General features: G+C 39.4%; 2 protein-coding genes across 5 annotated transcripts in view; one reads left to right on the top strand and one right to left on the bottom strand.

Annotated features, from left to right (window-relative positions):
- Positions 1-11,634, top strand: part of LOC146459565 (uncharacterized) — a 25,502-nt gene extending 13,868 nt beyond the window's left edge. For both annotated transcript variants that reach the window (XM_085089311.1, XM_085089312.1), the window contains exon 9: positions 9,272-11,634. In XM_085089311.1, the coding sequence (XP_084945437.1) occupies positions 9,272-9,579 (308 nt within the window). In that variant the 3' untranslated portion in view covers positions 9,580-11,634. The remainder of the gene's footprint in view (positions 1-9,271) is intronic.
- A 910-nt stretch (positions 11,635-12,544) lies between these two features.
- On the bottom strand, positions 12,545-25,282 carry LOC146459564 (uncharacterized). 3 transcript variants are annotated; one of them, XM_085089320.1, is made up of 8 exons: positions 25,143-25,282; positions 23,310-23,629; positions 22,148-22,302; positions 20,872-21,112; positions 18,727-19,083; positions 18,364-18,384; positions 17,303-17,890; positions 12,545-15,976 (listed from the first exon to the last, which is right to left on the bottom strand). In XM_085089320.1, exons 2-8 carry the CDS (start codon positions 23,619-23,621, stop codon positions 15,710-15,712), a joined length of 1,941 nt encoding a protein of 646 aa, XP_084945446.1. In that variant the 5' UTR covers positions 23,622-23,629; positions 25,143-25,282; the 3' UTR covers positions 12,545-15,709. The 3 variants fall into 3 exon arrangements, with proteins under 3 accessions (XP_084945446.1, XP_084945447.1, XP_084945448.1); XM_085089321.1 differs by lacking the exon at positions 18,364-18,384 and having other exon boundaries at positions 12,545-15,969; positions 17,293-17,890; XM_085089322.1 differs by lacking the exon at positions 18,364-18,384.
- Between the last annotated feature and the right edge of the window lie 32 nt (positions 25,283-25,314).

Here is a 25,314-nt window from a genome sequence, read left to right as displayed (position 1 = left end):
GGTTGCAAGGGTGTTTGTCTCTTGTCTGTATGGGGAGATTAACTTACGTGAAAAGACATTCAGGTCCTTATTCTCTCGTGCAAAAAATTGGGAAGTTGAGTTCAGTAGCACCGGGTGAACAATGTACTGGTACACTGAGATCTTGCAGAAACCACATGCATGTGCAGAAACCTTGGAAGGTACATGTAAATATTATTGTATTACCTGTCGCCCTTTACAATACAGATGTCCATGAACACCTTGTATCGGTATGGTGGTTTTCCCCCATTGGTGGATGCCAAAATGGGGCTACTGGGAATACACCCTAACAACCAACTGCAAGGGAGATACAGTACCAAATAGATTCCGGGATGGTAAATCAACCATGGTTTCTCTATGTATTGAACAGCCATTTCAAAGAAGACAATCTAAAAGTAAATTATCACCCCTTGATAACTGAAGTGTTTCTAGCAACTCGAGGATTAACCCAGCTGACCACATTACTCTGCAGTATAATTATGTCATCAAAACATGACAATATACATCAGAACTGTAACATACTGCAATACTGTTTAATTGGTACATATTGTGTAACATAGTCAAGTGTAATTAGCATATTGTAAATTATGCAATTACTGCACGTTTTCACACACTTGCACAGTGTAATGACTGGCTGGAGTATTGCTGCGCCCTGCCTCTTTTATGTTCCAGTTCTCACCCCAGAGGTATGACAGACAAAATCTAAATTAATGAAAGATAACTTCATCTCTTTAAAATGATGAGATTTATTACCAAGCATACATAATGAATTCAAAAGTCAATATTTGTGGCTCACTCGGCAAAGTTGAAGAGCAAAATGCTGCTAACATCACCTCTCAACTGCTCACCATTTAGAAGAGATTAGAGACGAAAAATCTGTTGTTGAGAGTATGGGCATGACAGTAACATTTTAACTTAAGCAAAACAGAGAATTAGATCATCAGAGCATCCACAGTTTGTTGACTCCCAGTGGGTAGTTGCTGTAAAGGGAGAGATACTACAGTGTACTTAAATGAAAAAATCTATAGGGAAGGTAACGATAAAGTGGAATGGAAGAAGTCTCACTGGTCTAGCCCTGTGAACTATGTGGGTCAGCTAGTCGTTGGTTACAGTATTTTCGTTTTTCGCTGCAGAATTTGCATCCGTGATCCCTCTTGATGACCAAACTTCAGGTAAAAGAGAGACCGAAACTTTCCTGTGATGTTTGGACGTCGAATAGCCAAATTATTTGCGAATCCGCACAGACGCGCCTTCACATAAAATCGCCGCCATGTTTGTTTATCAAAAAATCGGTACTTAGTCTCGCTCGGTCAAATTTCTTAACTGGGGCGATCATCAATAGTCGGTTCCAGGCCTCGCTGCTAGCCCCCCCTGGTATTCACGATACACCTTCTTTTAACTTGTACCAGCCTCTCTCCCAGTGGGTGCGGCTAACGGCAAAAATCAGAAAGCGAACGAAAACGAAAATCAAACTTCACCGCAGCCTAAGTAGCAGTTGTTTTTCCTGCTCGACTTGCCGAGCATCTGTGCTCTCGGAAGGGACACGAATGCCCTATGTACGGGAATGATTTTAATTGTTCGCGGGATCCTGGAACAGGCTTACCTTCTTCATAAAAAAAAAACAAAAACAAAAAAAAAAAAAAAATTCTGAAAGTTTAAACTATTTCAGGAAATACACTCAGATTAATGTCTCAAATGGTAGCGCCCGCACGCAGTACGACTTTGTATAATTATTTTTTTTTCCGGCTTCAGCCGCTTCCAAATTGAATTTTCCCCAATTTTCTTCCAGCAAATGAGTCGTACATATTAGTCCTTGTAGTCCTTAGTTGCAGAATTTACCGTAAAGGCATTCGTACTTTTGCACCTTTTGGAGTTAAATTCTGTAGAGTTCGCACGTCTTGCTTCGCCGCTCCGTTCTAGTAACCGTCCTTATGCTAATATTAGGGAAATTTAATAATGACGGACGACGGCGATGGCAGCGACGAGAACGTCACTATTAAAATGACTTCGTGTTTTTTCAAACGTCGTCGCAATTATTCCAACTTGATTTAAATGTCAAACGACGAGTATCATGAGGTTGTACAAATCGACTTTACATGTGCAGCGAATCGACTTGTAGCGAAACGACTTTATAGCGAAACGACCGCAGTAAACCTCAAATGTAGGTGAAATTTTCTGGAGATGAATTCTTGGGACCGCACCCAAGTTTAGAAAGAGAAGGAAAAAATGTTTGTCGTTTGCTTACGTCCTACTTAAAACGTGTCATCAGGAAATTTATGAGAAGTTCGAGCTCAAAGAGATCTTCTGGGTTCCGCCGGTGTGCTGGTAGGACCAATTGCGCGATGCTGTCCCCCGTCCCAGCACGTTCTCTTACTCTGCTCTAGATCTGGCGGTTCGACTCTGCTCTATCTCCAAGGCTTTGTGGAATCTCTCCTCCTGGTCCCAATCCCACTCCTTCTCTCCTGTAAACTAAAGTATTTTGCAATGAGAGGAATTTCGTGATTTGATCTCCTTTCCCCTCTTCACCGTCATTATGCTTCCCTTTACACCAATAACTGTATAGGATTGGGCAGGGGATCATGTGCCGGAGTTAACATGTCGGTCTTGCTCTGTTTCAAAAGGACACGGTCCCCAATTCTAATTGAGCTGGGTTGGGTGTGCCTCCACTCATCTGCGTAGTCCTTCATCCTCTTTAAGTGGTTAGAAGTGGTCGCAAAATCCAAGTTTCTAACATTTTTGCTTCCGTTTTTGGCTTCTCTCTTCTCGGAAACAATGGAATGGACTTGTTTTGAATTTACCCCGGATCGAAATTTGCATAAAGATTTCGCACACAAAAGAATCGGGTATCCCAAAAGGTCGCCAACCGATCCAAATTTGAAACACTATTTTCTCAAACAAAAGCGTGGTCTCTTATGCCCTGTCTCTCAGATTGTGGTACTGCAAGTAAATGTCGCGAATGGCAATAAGATTCTGGACGATAAAAGCAACGGAAGATGACAAGTTCTCATCTTAAAATAAATGAACAAATGCTTTGTTTATAGTGGAAATGCACTTAGCTACCCAAAGCTATTTTACAGGCATTCCACTAAGAAATAACGGGAAGCAAATATTGATAACCAAATCGAACATAACATGTGAAAATCCCAACTGGCAGGAGGCAAACCAGCTGGCTATTTACAAGAGTGGCCGAGGCGCCCTTACCACTGGGCCACGCCGCCTCCTTCTTCCGTTGCTTTTATCAGTTCCTCCTTCTCCTTGCTGATTGTACTTGGAATGTCGTTCGCGACCACGAAACTCACGTATTCGGCTTTCCATCCTTGGTGGTGCCCTTTTAGAGCAGCCTTGGTGCGGAAGTGGGTGCCTTGATGTATAATCTGAGATGTCTGTGCTTCCAGATCTGTACTGAGCTTTGAATTTATAGTCCAGCATTCGTACCACCATTCCCTGCAGCCCTATAAAGGTCTTATAGCTACCTAGGATTGTCCAGGATAACTTCAAGAGGTTTGTGATCTATTACTATAGTGAATGGCAGGCCATACAGGAATATGTGGAATTTCCTGCGCGTGAAGTCTGCGGCAAGCATCTCAAGCTCACTCTGTGAATAATTCCGTTCCGTTTCCGACAGGGCTCTGCTCGCATATTGTACCACCCACCAGTTGTCATCTTTCGGACCATGTTCAACAAGAGCTGCAGAAATTCCTGGTGGACAACCATCCACATGCACTTCCTGCTCTGTGTCAGGGTCAAAATAAACCAACACCGCGTCCGAGCTAAGGGCCTCTATCAAACTCTCAAACGCTTCCTGGTGTTCTTCTCTCCAGGCAGACACTTTGGCTTTAAGCAGACCCCTCGGAATGTCAGTTTGCTGCGCATACTTTTCCATAAACCTCGCATCTGATTGTACTGGACAGTACATAAAAATGAGTTCAACGTTACTTAAGATCCGTGTTCTGTATCCTAACGCGTCAAAGTGACGTAACACATTGTCGTAAAAGGCGAACGATGCATATCCCATCCCCGTCGCTAATGTAGAGTTCCGAGTGTGGTTCGCACGTCTTGCTTCGCCGCTCCGTTCTAGTAACCGTCCTTGTGCTAATATTGTCCATCACACTTCGCCTTGCAATGGTATGTTGATTACTTAATAGTGGTCGCATGAGACCTGGGCATTACATTTATTGGGATAGATTTGAGAAAATCTATTGTTGCAATTCTGAGTAGAAGAGTGTCGACTTGTGTGAACCTGGCAAACAAAACTGAAGTAGAAGCCAAAGAGTCCATTGTGTTCTTTATATAGCATAAATTCCCTTTATTATTCATGGCCGGCAATTGTGGTTAGTCGTGATGGTCTAGTGGTTAGGACAAAGCGTTGTGGCCGCTTTAAAGGAGAAGGTCATTCCAAAATGGCACTTTTTCTCTTTTCGTCAACAGAAAGGTAATGTAAACATTAGGTACTCACCGAAGTTTCAGCTTCCAAAGGGCTTTCTTTCCTTATGAAATCCTTGATCAAAGTAGCCCAAAAGTCGTGCACGGTCGTCGCCATCTTGGAATATACTTAGCAGCCTGGCGATGCTTGCGTGACGTCATTGAGTTCAACCAAAATGCCTGAGCCGTGTCGTTTCGAGCCCGAGCGTGTAGGCTGTGCGCACGCTATTGCCTGGCACGGTCGTCACAAATCTGATGTAACGCTTTGAAAAACACGAAAAATGGGGATTATAGAAAAATGTCAAATACAAAAATAAAAACTAAATTTTCTGTGCATCAACCTTTGTACACGCAAATCTCAAAAAATAAAGTCAAGTTTCACGTTGAATATAAAAAAGGGAAAATGTGGTCGCGCAAAAGTGTGCAAATTCGGAAATAACACCGTGGAAAAATAATACTTAAAATTAGTTGCGATTAACTAAAATATCGCCCTAATTTTTACCTTTCTGAAATGCACATTAGTTGTACTCTCATATCCATTGGCTTTTACTTTGCAGTCTTTGATAGTGAACGATCAATATAATAACAAATTCAGCATAACATGTTTTAGTTCTACGGCGTGAGGTCGTAGACATGAAAATTTTTGTTTACATATCGTTTGCCTCGTGCGTTTGAAACGTCTGAAATAAGCGTTTTATGTTTGTTTACGTATCTTGCGTTTCCTCTGCGTAATTTTACTGAAGTTATTAATTCTGACCTTATCGAATTGAACTGTCAACCAACCGCAGCTGTTTCCAATGAGACCCGTATTCCCTTCTGAACCAAGCAGAGGAAGCGTACAGTGAAGCGCAAATAACGATAAATTTGCAGTTGCCGAGAGTATTATTCTAATTTTGTTTTTATTTTGATCAGATAATTAAATTGGTCGATCCGCTTCTGGAATCTATTATTGACATTATTGTAGTCTTTTTAAACTGTTGAAAAACTCAAAACTTTGCATCATGTGCTATTAAAATGTAATGTTTCATTTACAAAATTTTGCTTTTACGTAAAATAAGCGCTGAAATATCTTGCGAGTATGCCACAATTTACCAAGCGACGCTGCTTCTTGTTGGCTTTCGGAGCTGTTGGGCGTGAGAAAAACTGATTGATCGAAATAAGTCAATTTCTATTTTTTTGTTTTGTTTTTGTTGCATGTTATGTAGCTTTTGTTTTTTGAATATCCAGTAGTAATAATTGATATCTACTTAATTTGTCGTTACATTTTTTGTAGTTATGCACAGATCTAAGTCTTAATTCCTTCACTAGGTTTATTTCTGATAGGAGACGAAGACGTTACTGAAAAGATGTTGCCGTGACATGCGAAAGATAAGCGCGATGTAGTATATCAACACTGAAACACCTGAAACGATCGAAACTAAAAATGCGAAACGCTTCGAACGATCTAAACGAACGATGTCAAACGCTTTGAACCATCAAAACGAACGCTTTTAATCGAACCATCGAAACGCACGTTTTTTGAACGATCCAAACGCTTGCAAACTAAACAAACGTTATCCTCAAGTGTGACGGAAGTGACCAAAATTTGACACAAATCGCAAAGCTAATTTCCATGTTTACTCAAATTCGCTGTTACAAAGGTCCAATTGGAACGAGAACTTGAGTACTTTAAATGTGAAACATTAAAACTGTGTAATGACATCCCAAAAAGCTGGCATTGTAGCGACAAAATAAAGGGCCAAACTTTAAAAATTAAGCTCGTTTGCGCGCGCCGGGCAATAGCGTGCGCTCAGCCTGTAGGAAACATTGACCGAGGAGACAATGGCTCTGATAACGAGAACGAAGGTGCATGCAGAAAGACTGTTAAACTTAAATTGGTGCTTGTGCGGAAGATGCGCAGTGCGGAAGACCGCAAGAGAGCGTGTTTGTTGTGTTGAAGAACCGGAGTCAGAAAACAAGCTTGAAGGTGCTTTGTCAACCAGTATCAGGATACGACGAGTTCTTGTTCTGTTTTCTATTTCTTTTTTTTCTTTTTTTTTTTTGTAATCTTCGCTGAAGATGAAATCTTATATAATAGTTACAACTACGTCTGGTCTTTTCTTTCTTTTGCGTGTTTTACCACCGAGGAGATTATGTCGGTGGTCCACTTTAAAACAGTCATGAGTGAAGTGATCGGAACAAAAATACAAATGTTCTTCTTTTGGCAAGAACTTTTTGCTTTGCCAAGTTTTTTTTTCTTTTTACTGGTAAACGATGGAAGGAATACCTTTTCTGCCGTCTTTTTGAGACCTATTTGAGCAATACGGTGCTGAACAAAGAGGCATGACTGCAAAAGGAGAGTCGTGTGTTAAAGCTTCCCGCCAAACTTCAGGTTGAACTCAATGACGTCACGCAAGCATCGCCAGGCTGCTAAGTATATTCCAAGATGGCGGCGACCGTGCACGATTTTTGGGCTACTTTGATCAAGGATTTCAAAGGATAGAAAGGTCTTTGGAAGCTGAAACTTCGGTGAGTACCTAATGTTTACATTACCTTTCTGTTGACGAAAGGAGAAAAAGTGCCATTTTGGAATGACCTTCTCCTTTAACCCAGGTTCGAATCCTGGTCACGACACCATTTTTTTATTTTACTTTTTATCTTTTTTTCTGCGATAAAACGCCTTTAATCCATTCATTCCTGGTGTCTATCTTAAACTATAGTTTCTAAAAAACAAAATCACTTTTTGTGCTGTTGAGGCAATATATTCTTCGAGTCGGCCATACGTTTTCTCGATTTTGCATTTGTGGGAAGGATGATGTTGGCAGTTTGAAGAATTATCCAGCGATCCAACCTTTCAGACATTTTTTGCAGCAACAGCTCCATTTTTCGGGGTACTTTTAAGTATGTCCATTTTTTTAACACTGCTCCGATAACAGCACGACCTCGATCATTAAGCGATATGGCTGGTGCGAGTGGATTACTATTTTTGATTGGCCAATGAATTGCCCATGGGCTGGAATCATATTTTTAAAAGGAGCCCAAATTTGTTGATAAATCTTTATTAAAATTATACCACCCAATAGATTTTCAGGTGGTGTCTTGTACTGCCTCGTCTGCGTCGTTGTTTGAGAGCTCATTCAGAGGTAAATACAAATTTTTGAGTTTGCTTTGCGTGGTTAGTAAAGCGGCTTTTGTATGATTCAACTTCAATAACACGTACATCTTTTCCGTGAATTATTACTGAGATCTCTTCCTGGACATTGTGGAGTCAAATACACTTTCAGTTCGTGAATGTATCGTCGCTGCTGATGGCTCAATAATGAGTGAGTCGTTAGGTGAGCAAATTTTGACCGACAAAGTGTTTAGAATCTGAAAGACTTGGATTCATAATAAAATGACAATTGTATATCGGCGATCTATCCTTTATGGCCGTGTCATTTGTTGCGGGAAAATGCCGCTGGCTTAACGTAAACGTTGGGCCAGTTTGTTATGTCAGTTTTGGTTTATTTTGCGTCTATTGGGAAGAAAACTGTTAATAAACATTCTTCTTTTTTTAATTTAAATTTGCCAACCATTAAGATAAAAGAACTCTTCGTTTCAACTTTCAATAGGCCTTTTTACAATAACTGTCCAATTTCCCGCGCGCTGATTGGCTCGTAGCTATTGTCTATAAGAGTACAGACAATAAAAATGACGTCAGATGTAACGCGCGCGCTTTCTCAACGAAAAAAATAGCCAATTCCACTCGTACTTTTTCCATGTTATTGTAAAAAACAAATCGACGGCATTTTTCTATGGTCTATACTCTTACAGACCATAAAATGACGCCATAAAATGTCCAAAACTTGGCAGTGAAACCACTCGCCTGCGGCTCGTGGTTCCACTTGAGTTTTGAACATTTTTGACGTCATTCTATGGTCCATAAGAGTACAGACCATAAAAAACTGCCGTCGATTTGTTAATTTTACAATAACTGTCCAAATTCCCGCGCGCTGATTGGCTCGTAGCTATTGTCTATAAGAGTACAGACAATAAAAATGACGTCAGATGTAACGCGCGCGCTTTCTCAACGAAAAAAATAGCCAATTCCGCTCGTACTTTTTCCTTGTTATTGTAAAAAACAAATCGACGGCAGTTTTCTATGGTCTATACTCTTATAGACCATAAAATGACGCCATAAAATGTCCAAAACTTGGCAGTGAAACCACTCGCCTGCGGCTCGTGGTTCCGCTTGAGTTTTGAACATTTTTTGACGTCATTTTATGGTCTATAAGAGTATAGACCATAGAAAACTGCCGTCGATTTGTTAATTGGCTGACATCAATATCAATATTTGACGTCAACGTAATGTGGTATTGTGGCCACCGTAAAGAGATTCTAGTGCTGACGTTTCGAGCACTCGATTGGTCTTTCATCACAGTGAATCGATTCGCTGACGTTCGAAGCATCAGCACTCGAATCTCTTTAAATTGCGTTGGCTAAATTACCTAATCAACGTCAGCGAGATTGTTGTGTGTATTGCTTTCTTTCCCGGCTGGATTCCCTGTGGGACATTGTTAGAGAAACGGAAAGTTGAAAAGAAAATATGCATGGATAAATGCTAGCGAATAACCGTCTCTCTTGGCCGGTTTTTGCCCTTTCTTTGCGGGGCACAACTTTCGTTTGTTTCCCTATGAGCAGTATATACATGTGTTACCCTCGACGGTTGCATATTTCATGTCGACACGCCTAGACTGAAGGGAGAACCGCAAGCTAAATAAGGTTCTAGACTTAAGAATCAATAGCCAGGGTAAAAACTCCGGAAACCAAGTTAGTTCCACTCCCTCATTTTTTCGTATTCCCTTTTTAACAGGTAAGGGTGAACTCTTTTCCTCGCCTTTCGTCGCTCCTGATGGTAATATCTACATTGGATCTGGAGAAGGCGAAGTATTGGCTCTTCGTCAAGCTGATGGTTCGCTCGTGTGGAGTTTTAAGACAGAGTCGTCTGTGTGGTCGTCGCCTCGGTTGGATAAGAATGGCTTCTTGTTCATAGGAGGGATAGATACCTACTTGTATGCTTTGCGAAGTGAAAACGGACATTTGGTGTGGAAATACAAGACGAACGGACCAGTCGTTGGAACACCGCTGATCACTCGTGAGCATGCAATGGAACAAGCCTAAAAAAATGGTTGTTACTAGAATGGATACTCCAAAACAAGATTGTGCACCTTATGATTCTTACACAACAGAAATCGTATTTCTGAACCCCATATCCACTTGACCAACGAGGGCAAGCTGACGAAAATGGGAATTTTTAACTTATTTCAGAGAGTTAGCCATGTCAACAAACTACAGCTAACCGTTCATAAAACAGTACTTAGGCCTTAATAGTGTAGATCAATGCTTAACCCCAAAATTGAGTTCCCTGCCTAAATGGCACGCTATTCTCTCACTTCTCCGCCTAACAAACAGGCTTCTGTTCTCTTGTACGTCAGGGCTATCGCGATTAAGAATACTACATTTTGTAAACACCATAAGGTGTCCAGCCTTCTTTTGGAGTATCCATTCTAGGAACAACCCTGAAACAATGCATTTCGTTGTCTGTGAATCGAAGTTTTCCTATCATTATTAATAGCGAGCTTACGCAAAGGAAGACTGAGAGGAGAAGATGGCAAAATGTCATTGTGTGACCAACGTGACAGCTTTACTATTTAAGCATTTTGACGCGATTTTCGACTTAAACTACCTTTGTTTGATCGTTTAGGATATTTATGAGAAGTATAAAAGTTACAACCAGAACAGGTCGCCTCCGTCCGTTTTTAGCCGTCCTGTTCCGTAAGCTCATTGTTCTTTAATAGTTTGGCAATACAAAGAACAAGTATTGACAGGAAAACCCTAAACAGGAGCTACGTCCCTCACTGAAGGGTTACCTAAAGCCTACTCTAACTAAAAATTAAACAGCTACTTCAGTGAAAAATAAGTACATGCATACATACATAATCAAGTGGAAAATATTTACAGTATTAAACTAGAAATATAATAAAAGAAGAAGAATAAATCAAGAGAATATAGTAATATCCTTCAGGTGTAAAAAGGATTTAAGGCGATCCTTAAATTCCTTTAAGGATTCAGTTTTTCTTAAATTTCTTAAATTTTTGTTAAATTTTTGTCATTAATATAAAAGTAACCGCATTTCGTTTTAATTCCATCACCCGAGATCTGAAAACGAGATGGTCAACGGTTCAGAAAAGCGCCAATCTTGTACCCAGTTGCCTTTTGTTTGTGATACGATAGAAGATTGGATAGGAGAAGGGATCGAAGTGCGCGGGGTGTCATGGGAAAGCGTTTTGACACGCCGAGCGCCTCAGTCTGTTCTCATAACCATGCTTCTCTCCTTCCACAGGCGAATAAATAGCGACCGGGTAGGAGTCTGAAAAGTCGAGTGATCGGGTGCGGAAACCGATAACCAGAGAAAAAAAATCTACGCGTGTTACAGAGATATGATGACAAGACCAGACTACCCGAGAGTAAACACCTAGATCCCGATTTTGATTTCATGTCCAATTTAGAACCAACAGAAATTTTGTTTAGTGAAAAATTAAATTAAAAACTTAAAAATTATTAGAGCCTGTTGATCTACCGTTGGCAAAGATGGTGATCAGATTGGCAACGTAGGCATCGTTATTTATTAATTAACGTGTAATGTCTGGGTCTCTATTAACTTTAGTATTTGGCGAAGGGCGAAAGCGTTCTCGAGTGAAACCGGAGGCGTGTATTGTAGTTTTTTTTTTCCAGCGTAATCTGGTGATCGATCTATTTAGCACAAAAAGGTAGAAAAGGTGATTGTTTTTTCAGTTCCTCAGTAAATCAGATTACGTCCGTCGTAGCTGGTGACTGGTTTACGCTAATAAACGATAGTTCATTTGTTGATCGCCATCAGAAGAATACAGTCAACAAACCCTTGTCATCTATGATCAGCTGCTGGGTGATGGTTAGAAAACGACTGAAAGCTGATCGTCCCCTCTTGCTTTTCTTCGCATCTTCGCAAATGTCAATAGCAGATAAAAAACTCGAGCTCTCGGTATAACTTGTCTTTCAATTATGCATATTATAATATAGTGGAACAAAGAAACACTGAAGCAAACAAGCTAAGCTTAACAAGAATAAATATTTTTAAATATAGGTTATCTCAACAAAGAATAGCAATAAGCATTAAAGAGTAATAATGAGTTGTGATACTGTTGTAACTCAGTGTTTATGCGCGTTCAACGAAAGACCTCCAAATCTGCACTACAATTTAGAATTCAGCTAATTTTGAGTTACTCTTGCGGTAGTTATCTGTTGTTGCATCATCAGCATAATTTGTAAGGAGCAGACCGTGCTTTCGCGGTTGTAAAAATAATCACCCTCTTGTGATTGACGCGTGACCGCAGTGGTTCTCGCCAATTGAAATACGGCAATTCAAAAATTTTCAAAATGATAAGTGCTTGAGCGATCTTGAGCAAATGCCTTGATTAATGTTGGTTTGCATTCTGATCCAAATGATATGTGGCAAGAATGGAAAAATTTGCGTGGATGAACACGCACTGCTTAAAAGGGAAGCATCATGGGGGTTTTGATATTTTTTGTTAAAAAATAATGAAATAAGACCTTCAATCAGGCAAATAATTCTTGAATGACGAGAGGAAAGAAGAAGGAGTTGAAGAAGTTGAGCCTGGATACTATTTTTCGCCAACGTTCTCTCTACAAACGCCGAGTGTCGATACTGTTTTCAACTTATTGAAGGAAATCAACATTAAGAAAGCCACAGGCCTTGACATGATCCCTAGTAAGTTTCCTCTGGTATTGTTGCACATTCACCCCCGCCATATTTAAAAATTCAATTCTTACGGGGATTTTTCTTTCTTTTTGGAAATTGGCCAGGATGACTCCTGTCTTTAAAAAGGTTCACAATCCTGAAGATCTTAATCATGGCTATCGCCCGATATCTGTTATACCGGTGGTCACAGAAAATTATCTACGACCAACTCTACCCACATCTAAATGATAATTAGCTATTATCGAGCTGCCAGTCAGGGTTCCGTTCTCTTCAAGTTCATAGTACCTTGATGGCTTTGCTTAAGGCAACAAACAGTTGGTCGGTAAACATTGATAATGGCCTACTGAATGGAGTAGATTTTATTGATCTTAAAAAGGCATTTGATACAACTGATCATGAAATTATTCTACGTAAGATGTCATACCTTGGTGCTGACCAGGAAGCAGTTACATGGTTTCAGTCGTATCTAAACAATCAAACCCAAAAATCTAACGTAAACGGCAAACTGTCAACTGCTCGCACCGTTATAAATTGTGGCGTACCTCAAGGCAGTATACAGTACTTGGCTCGTTGCTTTTTCTAATATACATTAACGATTTGCCTGCAGGGCGCCTCCCTGAGGATATTTGCCGATGATACCAACATAAGTCTAACTGCAAAAACCTTATCCAAGCTTAAAGAACCCTAGTCAGCTTCCGCCATTTTCGATGCCATCGAAATTATTGATATTGCATGGTGAAACGAAATCTTATTGCTTAACTGTAAGTTGTGTTCCTGAAAGTATGTTTCATTATCTTTAGTAGTTTCACAGTGATTTCGTTCATTTCGACATGCTCCGAATAAAATATAATAGCCAAACTCTCGCACATAAACAAAAACAAAGGTGTGGCTGACTAGGGCCCTTAATACTAGCAAAAATTCCTGAACTCAGTAACCTCAATCGCTGGCTAAAAGCCAACAGATTGAACTAATGATAATAGGCTGAACTGATGATGATAGGCTGAAGACGGAGACTAAATGCTCAATGTGACGAGATTGATATCGAAATAGATGGCGGTGTGATCAGGAGAGTTGGTCCGAGTGCTAAATCCCTGGGCAGAATAACCATGGATGACCGACTCTCTTGATCGAACACGTTGACGAAATATCTAGGAACGTCTCTTCAGCCATGGGTGCCCTAAAACGCTTTATTTCTACAAATACTGCGATAAAAATCTATAACGCCTTAATATTACCTCACTTTGATTATTGCAGTCCTGTCTGGGGCGGTTTGAGTTGTGCAGTTTTAAAGTGACAAGCTGCAAAAATTACAAATTGCACAGCCAGTGATAACGAAAATTACTGCAGTGCTTGAAACGAGCTCGAACCTTCTTTCGAATAAACTCAAGTGGGAGAAACTGTCGCTTCGTCACCAAAAACAAAAAGCTCTGGTTATGTATAAGACAATGGATAAACTTGCCCCGGAATCAACGACCTTATACTCAACTCACACGAAATATTATTTGAGAAATGTACAAGGCAAACTTGCTCTGCCCAAGCCGCATACTAATTATCTGAAACAAAGTTTTTGTCGCAGCGGGGCCTGTTTATGGAACAATCTGCCCCAAGAATTCAAAGATGCCAGCTTTGTTCGGCACTTTTAACGAAACATCAGGCAGGTATCGGATTCCCACATGGCAATCTTGTAAAACAGTTGTAGACAGTTTTATATATGTATATAAACGTTTTAAGCTAAACTGATGATTCTCCGTGATTAAATAAAGTTTTACAGGTAGGTGTGGCTTTTTTTAACCCTCAGGCAAACAGAAAACAGCCTGAATTTCAAAAGTTTTAGTGGCATTGAAGTCGGTTCTTTCCAACAAATTTTATTTTTACAACTCCACCATGCAGGCTCTCCCGCAGCGTGGCTTTCACAAAAACAGTCAGGCAAAAGGCCGTTCGCATCCTCCGATTCAAAACTAGAACAAGCTTTGGACATGAGGCTTAAGCGAGGAAATATTTTCGATTATCCCACAAGAGCAGCCATTGCAACCTTAATCCAGTGCAATACTAAGGATTTGATTACAGCTCCTGCATTTACTTGCAGCATTTTCGTTTGCGGTCCTTTGCAGTTTATTTTTTAGAATAGTTTTCATCTCAGTCAGTCTTTTCAGCAAACAAATATCGTTCCCTAAGTTTTCTGTCCGTTATTCGTTAATGACTTTAAAATGGTTGTCAGGGACGGATCAAGAAAATCCAGAAAGAGGGACCGAAAAAAATGTGGCTCTGAAAGATAGATCTTTAAGAGAATTTTTTAAAACGAGTGAGTGCATAATACCACTTGAAAGACGGCTACAAAACGTTTAAAAAATACGAAAAGAAAAAAGGGGGGTCGCGGGAATCCTGCCCCCCTCCCTAATCCCTTAATCCGCCCTTGGTTGGACTAGTTGAAAATCGGCTTAAGAATGGAAGGGTATTGCTGATCACCGGCTGGGCTGGGAAGTTCTCCGGTACGTGCAGTCATTTTTATAGTGATAGTTGCCACTTAGTAACTCGTAACGCATCACGTATGGTGTCTCGTCGGTAGCGGTCAATTTACAGCTGAAAGCTATTGCAAATTGTGTTAAAGCTATATCGCGCTTGCTGAAGGAGGGAAACCAAAAATATACTTAGACACGATACACTCTGTTTTTTTTATAAGAACCTTTTTTTTTATAAGAACGTCGAGGCTGAAATTAACCAAGATTTTAAGAACGTATTAAGAACGTTCCTCAGGCTGAGAGTCGATTAAGAACATTTTTATTTTTCTAATCTGTATATAAAATCAAGGTAACAAATGTAAATTAACCAAAATACCTAAGGGCATGTTTTGTATAACATTAACAATGGTGACACACATCTCGGTTTATCATACTCAGCAGTTCTTGATACCATATCTCAGCAGGCAATGCACTTTGACAGATTTCCTCGTCAGGTCTGCATTGCGGATTTACTGAAATACATGTAGTGTATACCATGTAATTTAAGAACATCTTCAGAACGTTTTCAGCCTCAAATCGCAAAAAAATATATGAACGTTCAGCCTCAGCTCCAAAATTAGACGTTCTTATAAAAAAACAGAGTGTATCTGAAAGTGAAAAATATCTCGAAGAGGGTATGGAGGCTTAGAAAACCTCTGGTAGTGAAAATTTTCAGTGTTGCCGATTATAAATCGAAAGCTGCGGAAGTTTGAAAAGGAATCCTGATTGTTATTATGTTTTGTTGGCTGTTTGTATTTTCACTGGCCCTATGGCTTGTCGAAATAGTGCACAACTCGTAAAAAACTACCGTGGTACTAAAGGCCATAACATGCAGAGAGATATACCAAAGTTTACAAAGTTTACAGAACAAACTCAGTAAACTCCGTTTATTGTTTTCTAAAAAAAAAAGGCAGGTGCTTTTTTACAGATCTATTTCTGGCAGGAAATTTTTACATTCCCTGAAATGCGGTACACATTACAAAGTGCATTGTCACTACAAAATATGACAGTACGTATCATAAAAATTCCAGATCCTCTCCCTCAAAGAACCCTGGTCACCTGTGACAGTGTCACGTGTTTCTTCCACAGGCACGGTAACTTGCTTATCATGTGGTTCAGGTACAAGCAGCCACTCATCTTCTGGTTCCTTTCTCTTCTTTTGAGTTGGCTTTCTTGTAACTTCCCTAATCTTCCTTATAAAGTCTTGTCTAGATTCCTCTGTCTGCAGGTAGCGAGACGTTTTGGGAACAGCATCTATCACCTAACAAATTAGAGAAAACTTTCAAATGTAACAACTACGCCATTAAACCCCGTTTGACCGATCGCAGTGTTTCGCACCCTACAGTGTAAACCCGTTTAAGAGTGTTAATTAATCTCTAGAGACAAAATAGATATTTAAAGGGTGAAACCCACGCGGTGTACGAAAAAACCACGCAGTCTGCTGAACCGAGCAAGAAATAAAGAAGTTCATAAACTCAGTCTTCGGAAAGGATACAGAATTGTAAGTAAGATTTCCATCTAGGACTTGTTACTTCAGTAACGGACTTTCACACTAATTATTGTATATCCTTTTTCTCAGTTTGACTATTGTAGAACTTTCAAAGAAAAGTTGAGTACAAAAATTAAAATCCTCAGATTTCCGTTGGGTTTAGTGCGCTGTGGTGAACCTCATACAAGTCCAAAACACCCAGACTTTTTAGCCACGGAGGAGGTGGGGGAGCGAGGAGGGAGGGTGGGTGTCTGTATTCCTCCATAACTTCCGAAAATATTAAGACTTGAAAGGTACATAGCAGGTCCAAAGATGTTTCCTTATTTTCCTTAATTTAGTTGCTATGGTATCATCAACTCATAAGTTCAATGACCACTCACCTAACACAACAAATTGTTCCCAGATATTTTTATTTTTTTTAAAAAAATTCAAAAAAGTTGGTTGCTATTGCACAGATTTTTCAAACATTAAAAGTCCACGGGGGCAGGATCCCCTCGACTCTTCCCCACTCCCCCCCCCCCCCCTTCCTAATTCCTAATTTTTGGAATTACCCTATCTAAAGATTTCGAATGATCTTCCAAAAAGGGTATTATGGCTAAGAAAGACGAATGAATTCGAATATTCCTAGGTAAAAGGTGTAACGTAAGAAAAGCCACGAAATTTAGTTCCTTTTGCATGTAGAGTGCGGATGGTTTTGGAAACTTCAAAGTTCCTCGTATTTTCAATTTCGTTGCCTTTAACTTACTATTTATTCATCTTTGACTTTCAAAAACCTCTAAGGGAGTTGATAGGAAGAACTCACAGATTAAACTAGTGTAAACTTGACATGTACTAGCGTATACACCTTGGAGAATACAATGCTCTAATTGAAGGAGCTTTTGCGTTTATGAAACTGGACGAGCTGTACGTGTGGTGAGGACGATGTCCGTTAGTTCATTGTCGATTGAATTGCTACAGAGCCAACAACAAATGGAACAAGATTTTTAAGTTTGCAAGACATTTTTCGAATGCTTCTGTCATAGATGACTTAGTATGTTAAAACATGTCTTGCAAACTTAATAATGATGGTGGATTGTTTCTACCGTAACATGTGCTCACCTGAATTAACTGTGATAGCTGTGTTTTGAAAGCATCAGGCTGACTGTCTGGTCTCAACCGATTGTTGAAGAACACAACTCTCTCATTTATCTGCTCGATAAACGATTGAGCCCATGGTGGCAAACTCGTTCCTAGCCATAGTTGCTGGTATGCATCAAGAGACACTTCAACTCTATCTTCTTTAGTTTCATGCTCAGCCTGGTCAGCGTAGGTGAGAACCAGGATGATGTGCCTTTTAGCTTCGTCACCTAAAAATTCCTGAAGCAGTTGCAGGGCCTCTGCATCCTCGGTGGTGAGCCTATTGCCATACTTCGCTACAAGGATGATGGCATCGAATCCTTTGGGCGCCAGTTCAAAAATCCTGGGGATCTCTTTATCGAAATCTCCCTTGAGAACTCCAGGGGTGTCTAGTACATCTATTTTTCGCTCTTCTATTCTGCGCCCAAACTGACATTCGGACGATGCTTCAGACGTTGCCCATGCCGTTGTTGTAAAAAGGTGCTTTCCAACTATGCTGTTTGCGGTTGCACTTTTTCCACTTCCAGGTCTTCCAATTATGACAAGACTAAGATCTTTTCCTTGTGGAAGCTAGACAATGGAAAAGCGCAAGGACATGGTCAAGGAAAAGGAAAACATGAAAAGAAAAGGTTTTATGAGGGTAGTGCACAATCTTGTATTTAAAAATGCGGTTGCGTATCAATCAACTCTTATCTTTTGATTGAACAAAATCAACTCTCCCTCTCTCCTTCTGAACATCGCATCTCTTCAAGCACGCATAGATTAGGTTAGGGAAAGTTTCACGCTTCTGAAACCGGAGTACAAGACTAATACATATCTCTGGATTTGTGCAATTGCAAAGGTCACCAAAAGCGTTTTCTCAGTTGCCTGAAAAATGTGCTACCACTCATGAGTTATACATCAAAGTGAGGATAGACCCCTCGTGCAGGACAATTTGTCTAACAGCAAGAAAACGTTTAATTACCAACCTTCCAACCAGTCGGTGAAACAACCATAAATGTACATACGATCGAGAACTGAATTGAATTTAAAAGACTCCTTACCTGAATACTAGAGGCTGCAACCTAAAAAAAAAGTTGAAGTCTTTAGTTTTAAACGACGGAAGTCCTAAAAGTCCGCAAGATATTGTGGCTCAATTAATCATGCTAAAGGCTACAAAAGGGTTTGTATGAACAGTTAATGAGCTTTTCAAGAATATCATTTTCGTCCCGTCTTTCTGGCCGAAACTCAAGATAGCTAGCCATCTCTGATTCTCAAATCGTTCCCAGTGTAAGCTAAGTAGTTGGGGTATTGAATTGTATCTTGTATAAGTGATATATCCTTTGCCAGGGGGAATAGGCATATTCATGTAACAACAAATGTGATCATACAGATATATTAGCATAAACGAGTGTTCTGTGTCTAACCTTCTCCCTCGTCAGCAGTTTCCTCCAGAAGTGGACGAACTTTCCCTCCTCGTCGTACCCGTCCAAGGCGTTTTCATAGGCCGTCAAGCAACCGTCAAACTGGCTTTCCTCCCCACCCAGGTTTAATGTTGATATGGCATCCTTGTAGATTTGCAATACTTTATCCACGTCATGGCTGAAACTCTTCATATCTTCGCGAAATGTGACACCAGTTTCTTGGTGCTTCTTTACCAAATACTGAGTAGCGCGTAGATCATCAAACCGGTTTTCTACTTCCTCTAGTGCGTTTGCCAAAGCCCTGTTTGGTAAATAAGCTTTCACTGATGGTATCAATGTCTGTGTTGGTTGAAGCTCAACCTAGGTAAAAAGGAAAAATGCAATTAGTCAAGATAGCTTTTGTTTCTCACTTTGTGATGCAATGAATGTAACGTTCTCCTTCGTGGCCTTCTGCATAACCTTTGGTGTCTCAGAAAATGTGTTGTCTACATAGAAAATTTGATTATCATTAAACGGTATAAGACAAGAGAATCCAGGCCTCTAACCTAAAATATGTAAACAGCTTTCACTCTCATCAAAAAGTGCTCAGTTTATTGCTTTCAACCATGTAAAAAATTTGCCTTGATTCACTGTAATTGCTCAAAAATATCAACCGCTTGTGAAACGTGTGAGGATACAATATAAGTGTCAGGTAAAGGCTGTTTTTTTTACTTACATATAAAGTATATTAATTTCACCGTTTGATTTCAATTTGAGCATTAAAATTTTTCCTCAAGTGATTGTAACGCACAGAATATATTTATGTCTTAATTACACAGATTTATAACTGTAAGATACATTCAGCCAGTGAGACATGATGTAGCCCGCTGTAATTCATTTCCAGGTTAATTTATTGCTCACTGTCACGCACTGCTCTTGGTCATATCGCATTTATTTAGTACATTGTCTAATTTTATGTGCTGCGTGAAGACAGTAGTATTGCCAGGAAAATGTTTTTAGTATGCGACAGTCATTCGGCTTGATGGTATCCTCATAATACCCTATGAAGAAATAAGACTTAACTTAAAGCTGATTACTGCTCATGCAAAAGAGAAGAACAGAAGATAAGACTATAATCCGTACATTTGCTTGGCGAATCTCTTAAAATAACAAATGGAGGAGGTTGGTTTCTAAAGAAGGAGGGGAGGCCGAATTACGCATCATGTAAGCTTTCTTGTTTCTTGTCTCCTCGCCACTTTTTATTTTCAATTTAATTTAAATTCTTTTATTGTGTCTTGTGATTTCTTTGTGTGGCAAATTATGTAAAAAAAAAAAAAACTGTGGTGCTACGTCGGTAGCAAGGGGGAGCAAATCTTTGGTAATTTGGCCGTCGTAAAAAGATTCGGACCTGACGTTTCTAGTGTTACCTCTTCGTCATAGCGAATCGAGGAATTGTGGGTTGCATGTGGATTGAAAATAATATGTTTGCTGATTTTAAAATGATCGCTAAGCATTTGAAAACATTCCATTCTTTCTCTCTTAGACTGCAAAAACCAGATTTGGATATGTCCTACTCACTTTGGACGCTTGCCTTTACTGCGGCAGTAAAACATCCAAGAAATATCGTTAGATCTTGCTGATTTCGCTTTGCAAGAACGACCAAAAGACAATTTAATGGTCACCATTTCTCAGGTATTGTATGATCGCTGATATATCATGATCGCTAAGCCAATCGAAACTCTGGAATTGGATTATCCAATGACAATCTTTTTAATAAATATATACTTCAGTTTTTAAACAAAGAAACAATACACTGATGGCTTCACTCAGTCGCAGGAGTGCTCAATGCAAAAACATGCAGAGCGAAATATAAATATAAATTTAAGATAGAAAGTGTACCACAGATACTCCAGTTTCACGCACTAAGCGATCATCAGACTGTACCATTGGAGTTTGTAGAGTTATAATTTAAGGAGGGTGGTTGGAGCGATTTTGCTTCTGATTGGCTGCGTAGAGTCTATTTTCATGCCTTCATTTTGTAATTAACTCAGATCGTTTGTTGAGGAGGGTAGATTTGTCAGCAGATGGTTATGGTGGGTTAATTCGTCAACACAAAAATATTAAAAAACAACGCATCGAAGGTCACTTTCAAGTGAGAAGTAAAAATACCTCAATGGGAATTTCTTTTCGACTGTTGATCGTCTGTAGACTGAAGCTTTCAAACAATTTCATCAGCTCCTGGAGACTGCTAGGCGTTGAAGGTTGGTAAGGCACTTCTGTTGAGTGGTAAGAAATGGACATACTGGATGCACCTTGGCAACTGGTTGACATAATATTCAATTGCTTGGATAATTCTTCTGCAACGGCTTGAAAAGTCAATTCTCCCTGAACGCTTCCAGTTATCCTTGGCCTACAAGAAGTCGAAAAGGAAAGCTCTGCTCAATGAACGTGTTCAATTTATTTCTACGTCTCATATGCCATCAGTGATTTGTAGCTGTGTTCATTAAGTTGAAAATAACATCTTGTATATTGGTTGCTAAATGAAAACTTATACTGGAACTCAACACTAGACTGAAACGTTGGAAGGTATAATAAACATTCATATTCTTAGAACAGAATAGGAAAAGAACATAGCGTCTGTAAAAAGAAACTCCGATTCATCTCTGCTCATTCTAATTGAGTAACATTATGCTTTGATCTATATAAAACTATGCATGAATTAAGGCAGCTACTTGTTTACAGTGTTCAAAGTTTGCGATTTTGGAAATGTTGGATTTCCCAAGTAGTTCAGCGATTTCGCGATTTGCACTAAGATTTCGCTGCCGGGCCAAAAACAAAAGGTTTGCCTTAACGATATTTAAATCAAAGGTATACAGTGTAAACTCAAGACCATCTTAATAAACTCTATACTATGCTGCAAGGAAAACCATGGAGAAGAAAGATGCGTAACCAGGGTGTGAATTTCACTTGAAGAACTCACTACGGCAACTAATATTTCGCGATTTGCCAAACTGAAACGCGAAAATTTAGCTTATAGTTGCCTTAAGGTTTGACTGCAACATTGCTTTTTGTTCCAAGCGTCTGGAAAAAAGACAATAACGTGACTGAAAATAGAAAAACATTGCGGAGTGGCAGGTTCAAAGTCTATTGACATGGTGTGACCCTGCGAGATTCTGAGAAACTTAAATACCTTCCGGCAACGCAAGTGGACATTTGTATTGCATAACTAACGTTATACAAAATACAGCTGATATGTTACAGTCGGTAATCTTCCAAATGGTATTTCCAAAGTTAACTGATGTAGTTGGTGACAGTAATGTATATGGTAAAGAATATGGTAATATCAACATTTGTAACAGATACAGCATTCTGGAATATAGTTCAGCAGCAGAGCAGAGAACATAAACAAATTTGAGCTTAAACAAGACATTTATATTGACCCTACCTCAATAAAGATGATGGAAAATTGAGTTTGATACTAGCTATCATCTGACCACCGTACGAGACTCGTCTGACATAATGGGTGCCAAGTTCAGCGATCACATTCTCTCTTTTTAAGATCTCATTAGGTCTTGCTGAGTCCTCTATTTTCTTGGAGACCTAGCATAATGAAAAATGAAAAATAGGTGAATAGGAACACGAGCTCGGATTTTCTTTTCCGAGTTTGCCTGTGCCACTTACTGAATAGTACACCATTCTCATTCATTCACCAGGCTTAAAATATAGCATCACATTTATTCCATCGTGCATATACTACACATTGACTGATTCCAATCCTAGCGGTATGCAGGCTGTTTGTCCCATGAACTAGTTTGATGGCCAGTTCCCACGAGTCTCCTGTAGCTCAGTGGTAGAGGGTCGTTGGTTCGACTCCTGATAGGAACATTCGGATTTTCTTTTTTCGAGTTTGCCTGTGTCGCTAACTGAATAATATCATTACAGGGGCTCCACACGAGAGCATTTAAGCAAGATAATTATAATGTTGTCTCCTGTGTTCCCAGGCTGATCGTTTTGTGGCCTTTTAAAGGTGCACTTGTGTAAGCTAATTCAGTTTAATCTGCTCGCAACGGAATGGAATCTTATTCTCCTATTTTACTAGCTTTTGTTGGCTTCACGAAAATCAGTGCTAGCAGACCTTTTTTAGTATTTTTAACAATAAAGGACAGGAATTAGTTTCCTAGTGTTACAAAATTTTGAGCTGTCTAATTTCCGAGAGCCTTCCAAACTGATATCCACCCAAATAAACCTTTGAGTGCCCCTGCAATAGTCCGCGTTAACACGACCACTGCCAAAGCTATTTTCAGAACTTTTTTTTAACTTCGATCAGATTAGCTTAGGAATCGTAATGATAATGCATTTATATACCGCATTTTCTATTAACTATAACGGCATAAAAGCAGACTGGGGTTTGAGCTAACCATCCTTAATTATTTCATGTTTTGTCTGAGCATTTCAATGCGCGTTACAATTCAAATAATGAGAATAATATATTAATAAAATTACCTCACTAAAAATAAAATGTAAAAGTATATGGAAGTTCTACGAAAATCAATACTACGTGCAATACAAAAACGTAAATAAAATATTCAACAGGAGTAATGTCTTACCGTGGTGCATTTCATAACAACCAATATTTCAGTTTTTCCTTCGTCGCTTTTGATGTCGTTAAAATACTTCCCTGGTCCTTCTACAGATAACTGGTTTGCCTTGATCCGTAAAGGCAGATCAAACGGCAAATCTAACAACTCTCTGACCTCTTCATTTTTGGTGACGATGTTGTATCGGAAGGAGAAGGTGTTGACATTTTCAGTCTTGGTTGGAACGTCAGGTGGAAAAAGGTCGATGCCATTTCTTGAGGTGTTGCAATCAAATGTGCTACCAATGCTCAGAGCAGGTACGGCGTAGGTAGGGAAAGTCATCTTTAGCCCTAGAAGTGAAATTAGATGCTTATTTAATTTGCAAATACTTCATACGAGGTGGATTATTACAAGGCAGCAAAGAGAATCATCAAAAAGTTTGGTGACAATGAAGCTGCAGACAAAAATAAAAACGTAAATTTGAATGAAGAGAGAATAAAATAGTTCGAGGTACAGTTGTAGGTTCCAGCGCTCACGCTGAAGCGTGATGAATTGAAATTTCATTTTAGTACTCTGCAGAGATCTATATCAAACGATATTTTCATAGGAAGATTTGAGAATATGTGTTGCGCGCGTTTGCTAACGAAAAAGAAAAAACAAGAAATTAATACTTGCCCGTTGTTTCGATGGCTTAAAGGAAGGCAATATATCCGTTGTTAATCAGAAACAGTGTAAAAGAGTCCGCAGTGAGCGGAATTGAATTCCGGAAAAACAAGGTAGCAAAACAAAGATAGGTCAATTTGTTTGGAAGGTAAAATTCCCTGAAAATGAGGAAGATATTAGCGTCAAAACAACTCGGATGTATTAATTTTTGTCCTGTGTCTTTTAGAGCAATAACCCCACGCGATGCTCAAGTTTATCCAAACAGATTTATATGCTTTCCAGGGATGCGTCCCTGGTGACAACAAAAAAACTCAAATCGTAAACTTTGAAAAAAAAAAACAAGGAGGCAAAATAAAGGTAAGCCAATTTTTTTCGAAGGTGAAATTCCCAGAAAATGAGGAAGACAGAAGTGACAAAACAACACAGATGTATTAATTTTTGTCCGTGTGCCTTGCACGAAACTTTAGAAAAATAACTCTGCGCAATGCTCAAGTTTATCCAGACAGTTTTAAATCGTTTTCAGGAATGCGTCCCTGATGACACCAACAAAACTCAAATCGTAAACTTTGATTTCGAGACAGACTAAAATGCTTGGAGGTAAAGTTGCATAATCACATTAGATTCCAGCGCACAATTCTGATGTCGAGAATTTGTTTAGTGGTGGGAACAGCTGCGCTATTTTCAGTTATGTAAGGAAAGAGACACGGAGGCAAATTAATAAATAAACCGCTTTTGAACGAAAATGTAAATTCTCAGAAATAGAGGAAGGCAAAACTGTCACAACAAGTGAAGAGTCGATATTTATGAATTTGACCCAGTCCAGAGTCCACAGTCTATATATAGCGAATCTATTGTGCAATCATTTACCTTATTTGGAAAACCTTCTTTAGCTTTTAGTATTAGTACTAAAATATTCCCTTTTTGTCAATTGCAGTTTCTCTTTAGTTACCCAGAAGCGAAAGAGATCAGATTTTTGATCTTTTTTGAATGTTTCGATTAAAATGAACAACTGTCGAAACTAAGGGCCGATTCTGCTTCAGTGATATACAGCTTGTGCATAACATGTGAAGACAAATGGATTAAAATGAAAGGAGTTCTAGTGTGATTAAAATGGCGTTACTTTCAAGGCCATCGGAAAATTTGGCGGACTCTCAAACACATCACTAAAAAGAGATAAAAAGCAAAAGACTATTGCCTCACCTGAAAGCTTTCTCGAAGAAAGAACTTAACGAGAATCGATGAAATCGCACTTCATCGCAGACTTCTAGCGCTCAAATTAGGTTTGGTCGAACGTTTTGGGAGAGGTAATTCTCAAAAGGACTGGACAATAGTTATATTAAGTTGTTGACCATTACAAATAATACCCGAATAC

This window comes from Pavona decussata, unplaced genomic scaffold (assembly GCF_977016875.1).
Source record: "Pavona decussata unplaced genomic scaffold, jaPavDecu1.1 SCAFFOLD_218, whole genome shotgun sequence".
Classification (NCBI taxonomy): Eukaryota; Metazoa; Cnidaria; class Anthozoa; order Scleractinia; family Agariciidae; genus Pavona; species Pavona decussata.
Note: the sequence above shows the minus strand (reverse complement) of the source record. Positions and strands in the feature narration are given on the sequence as shown.

Coding starts and splice junctions, on each gene's coding strand:
- LOC146459564 (XM_085089320.1), bottom strand. CDS start 23,621: ATGACTTTCCCTACCTACGCCGTACCTGCTCTGAGCATTGGTAGCACA. Junction 22,303..23,309: donor TTGTTATGAAATGCACCACG/GTAAGACATTAC, acceptor TCATTATGCTAG/GTCTCCAAGAAAATAGAGGA. Junction 17,891..18,363: donor TTGCAGCCTCTAGTATTCAG/GTAAGGAGTCTT, acceptor TCCATTGTCTAG/CTTCCACAAGGAAAAGATCT.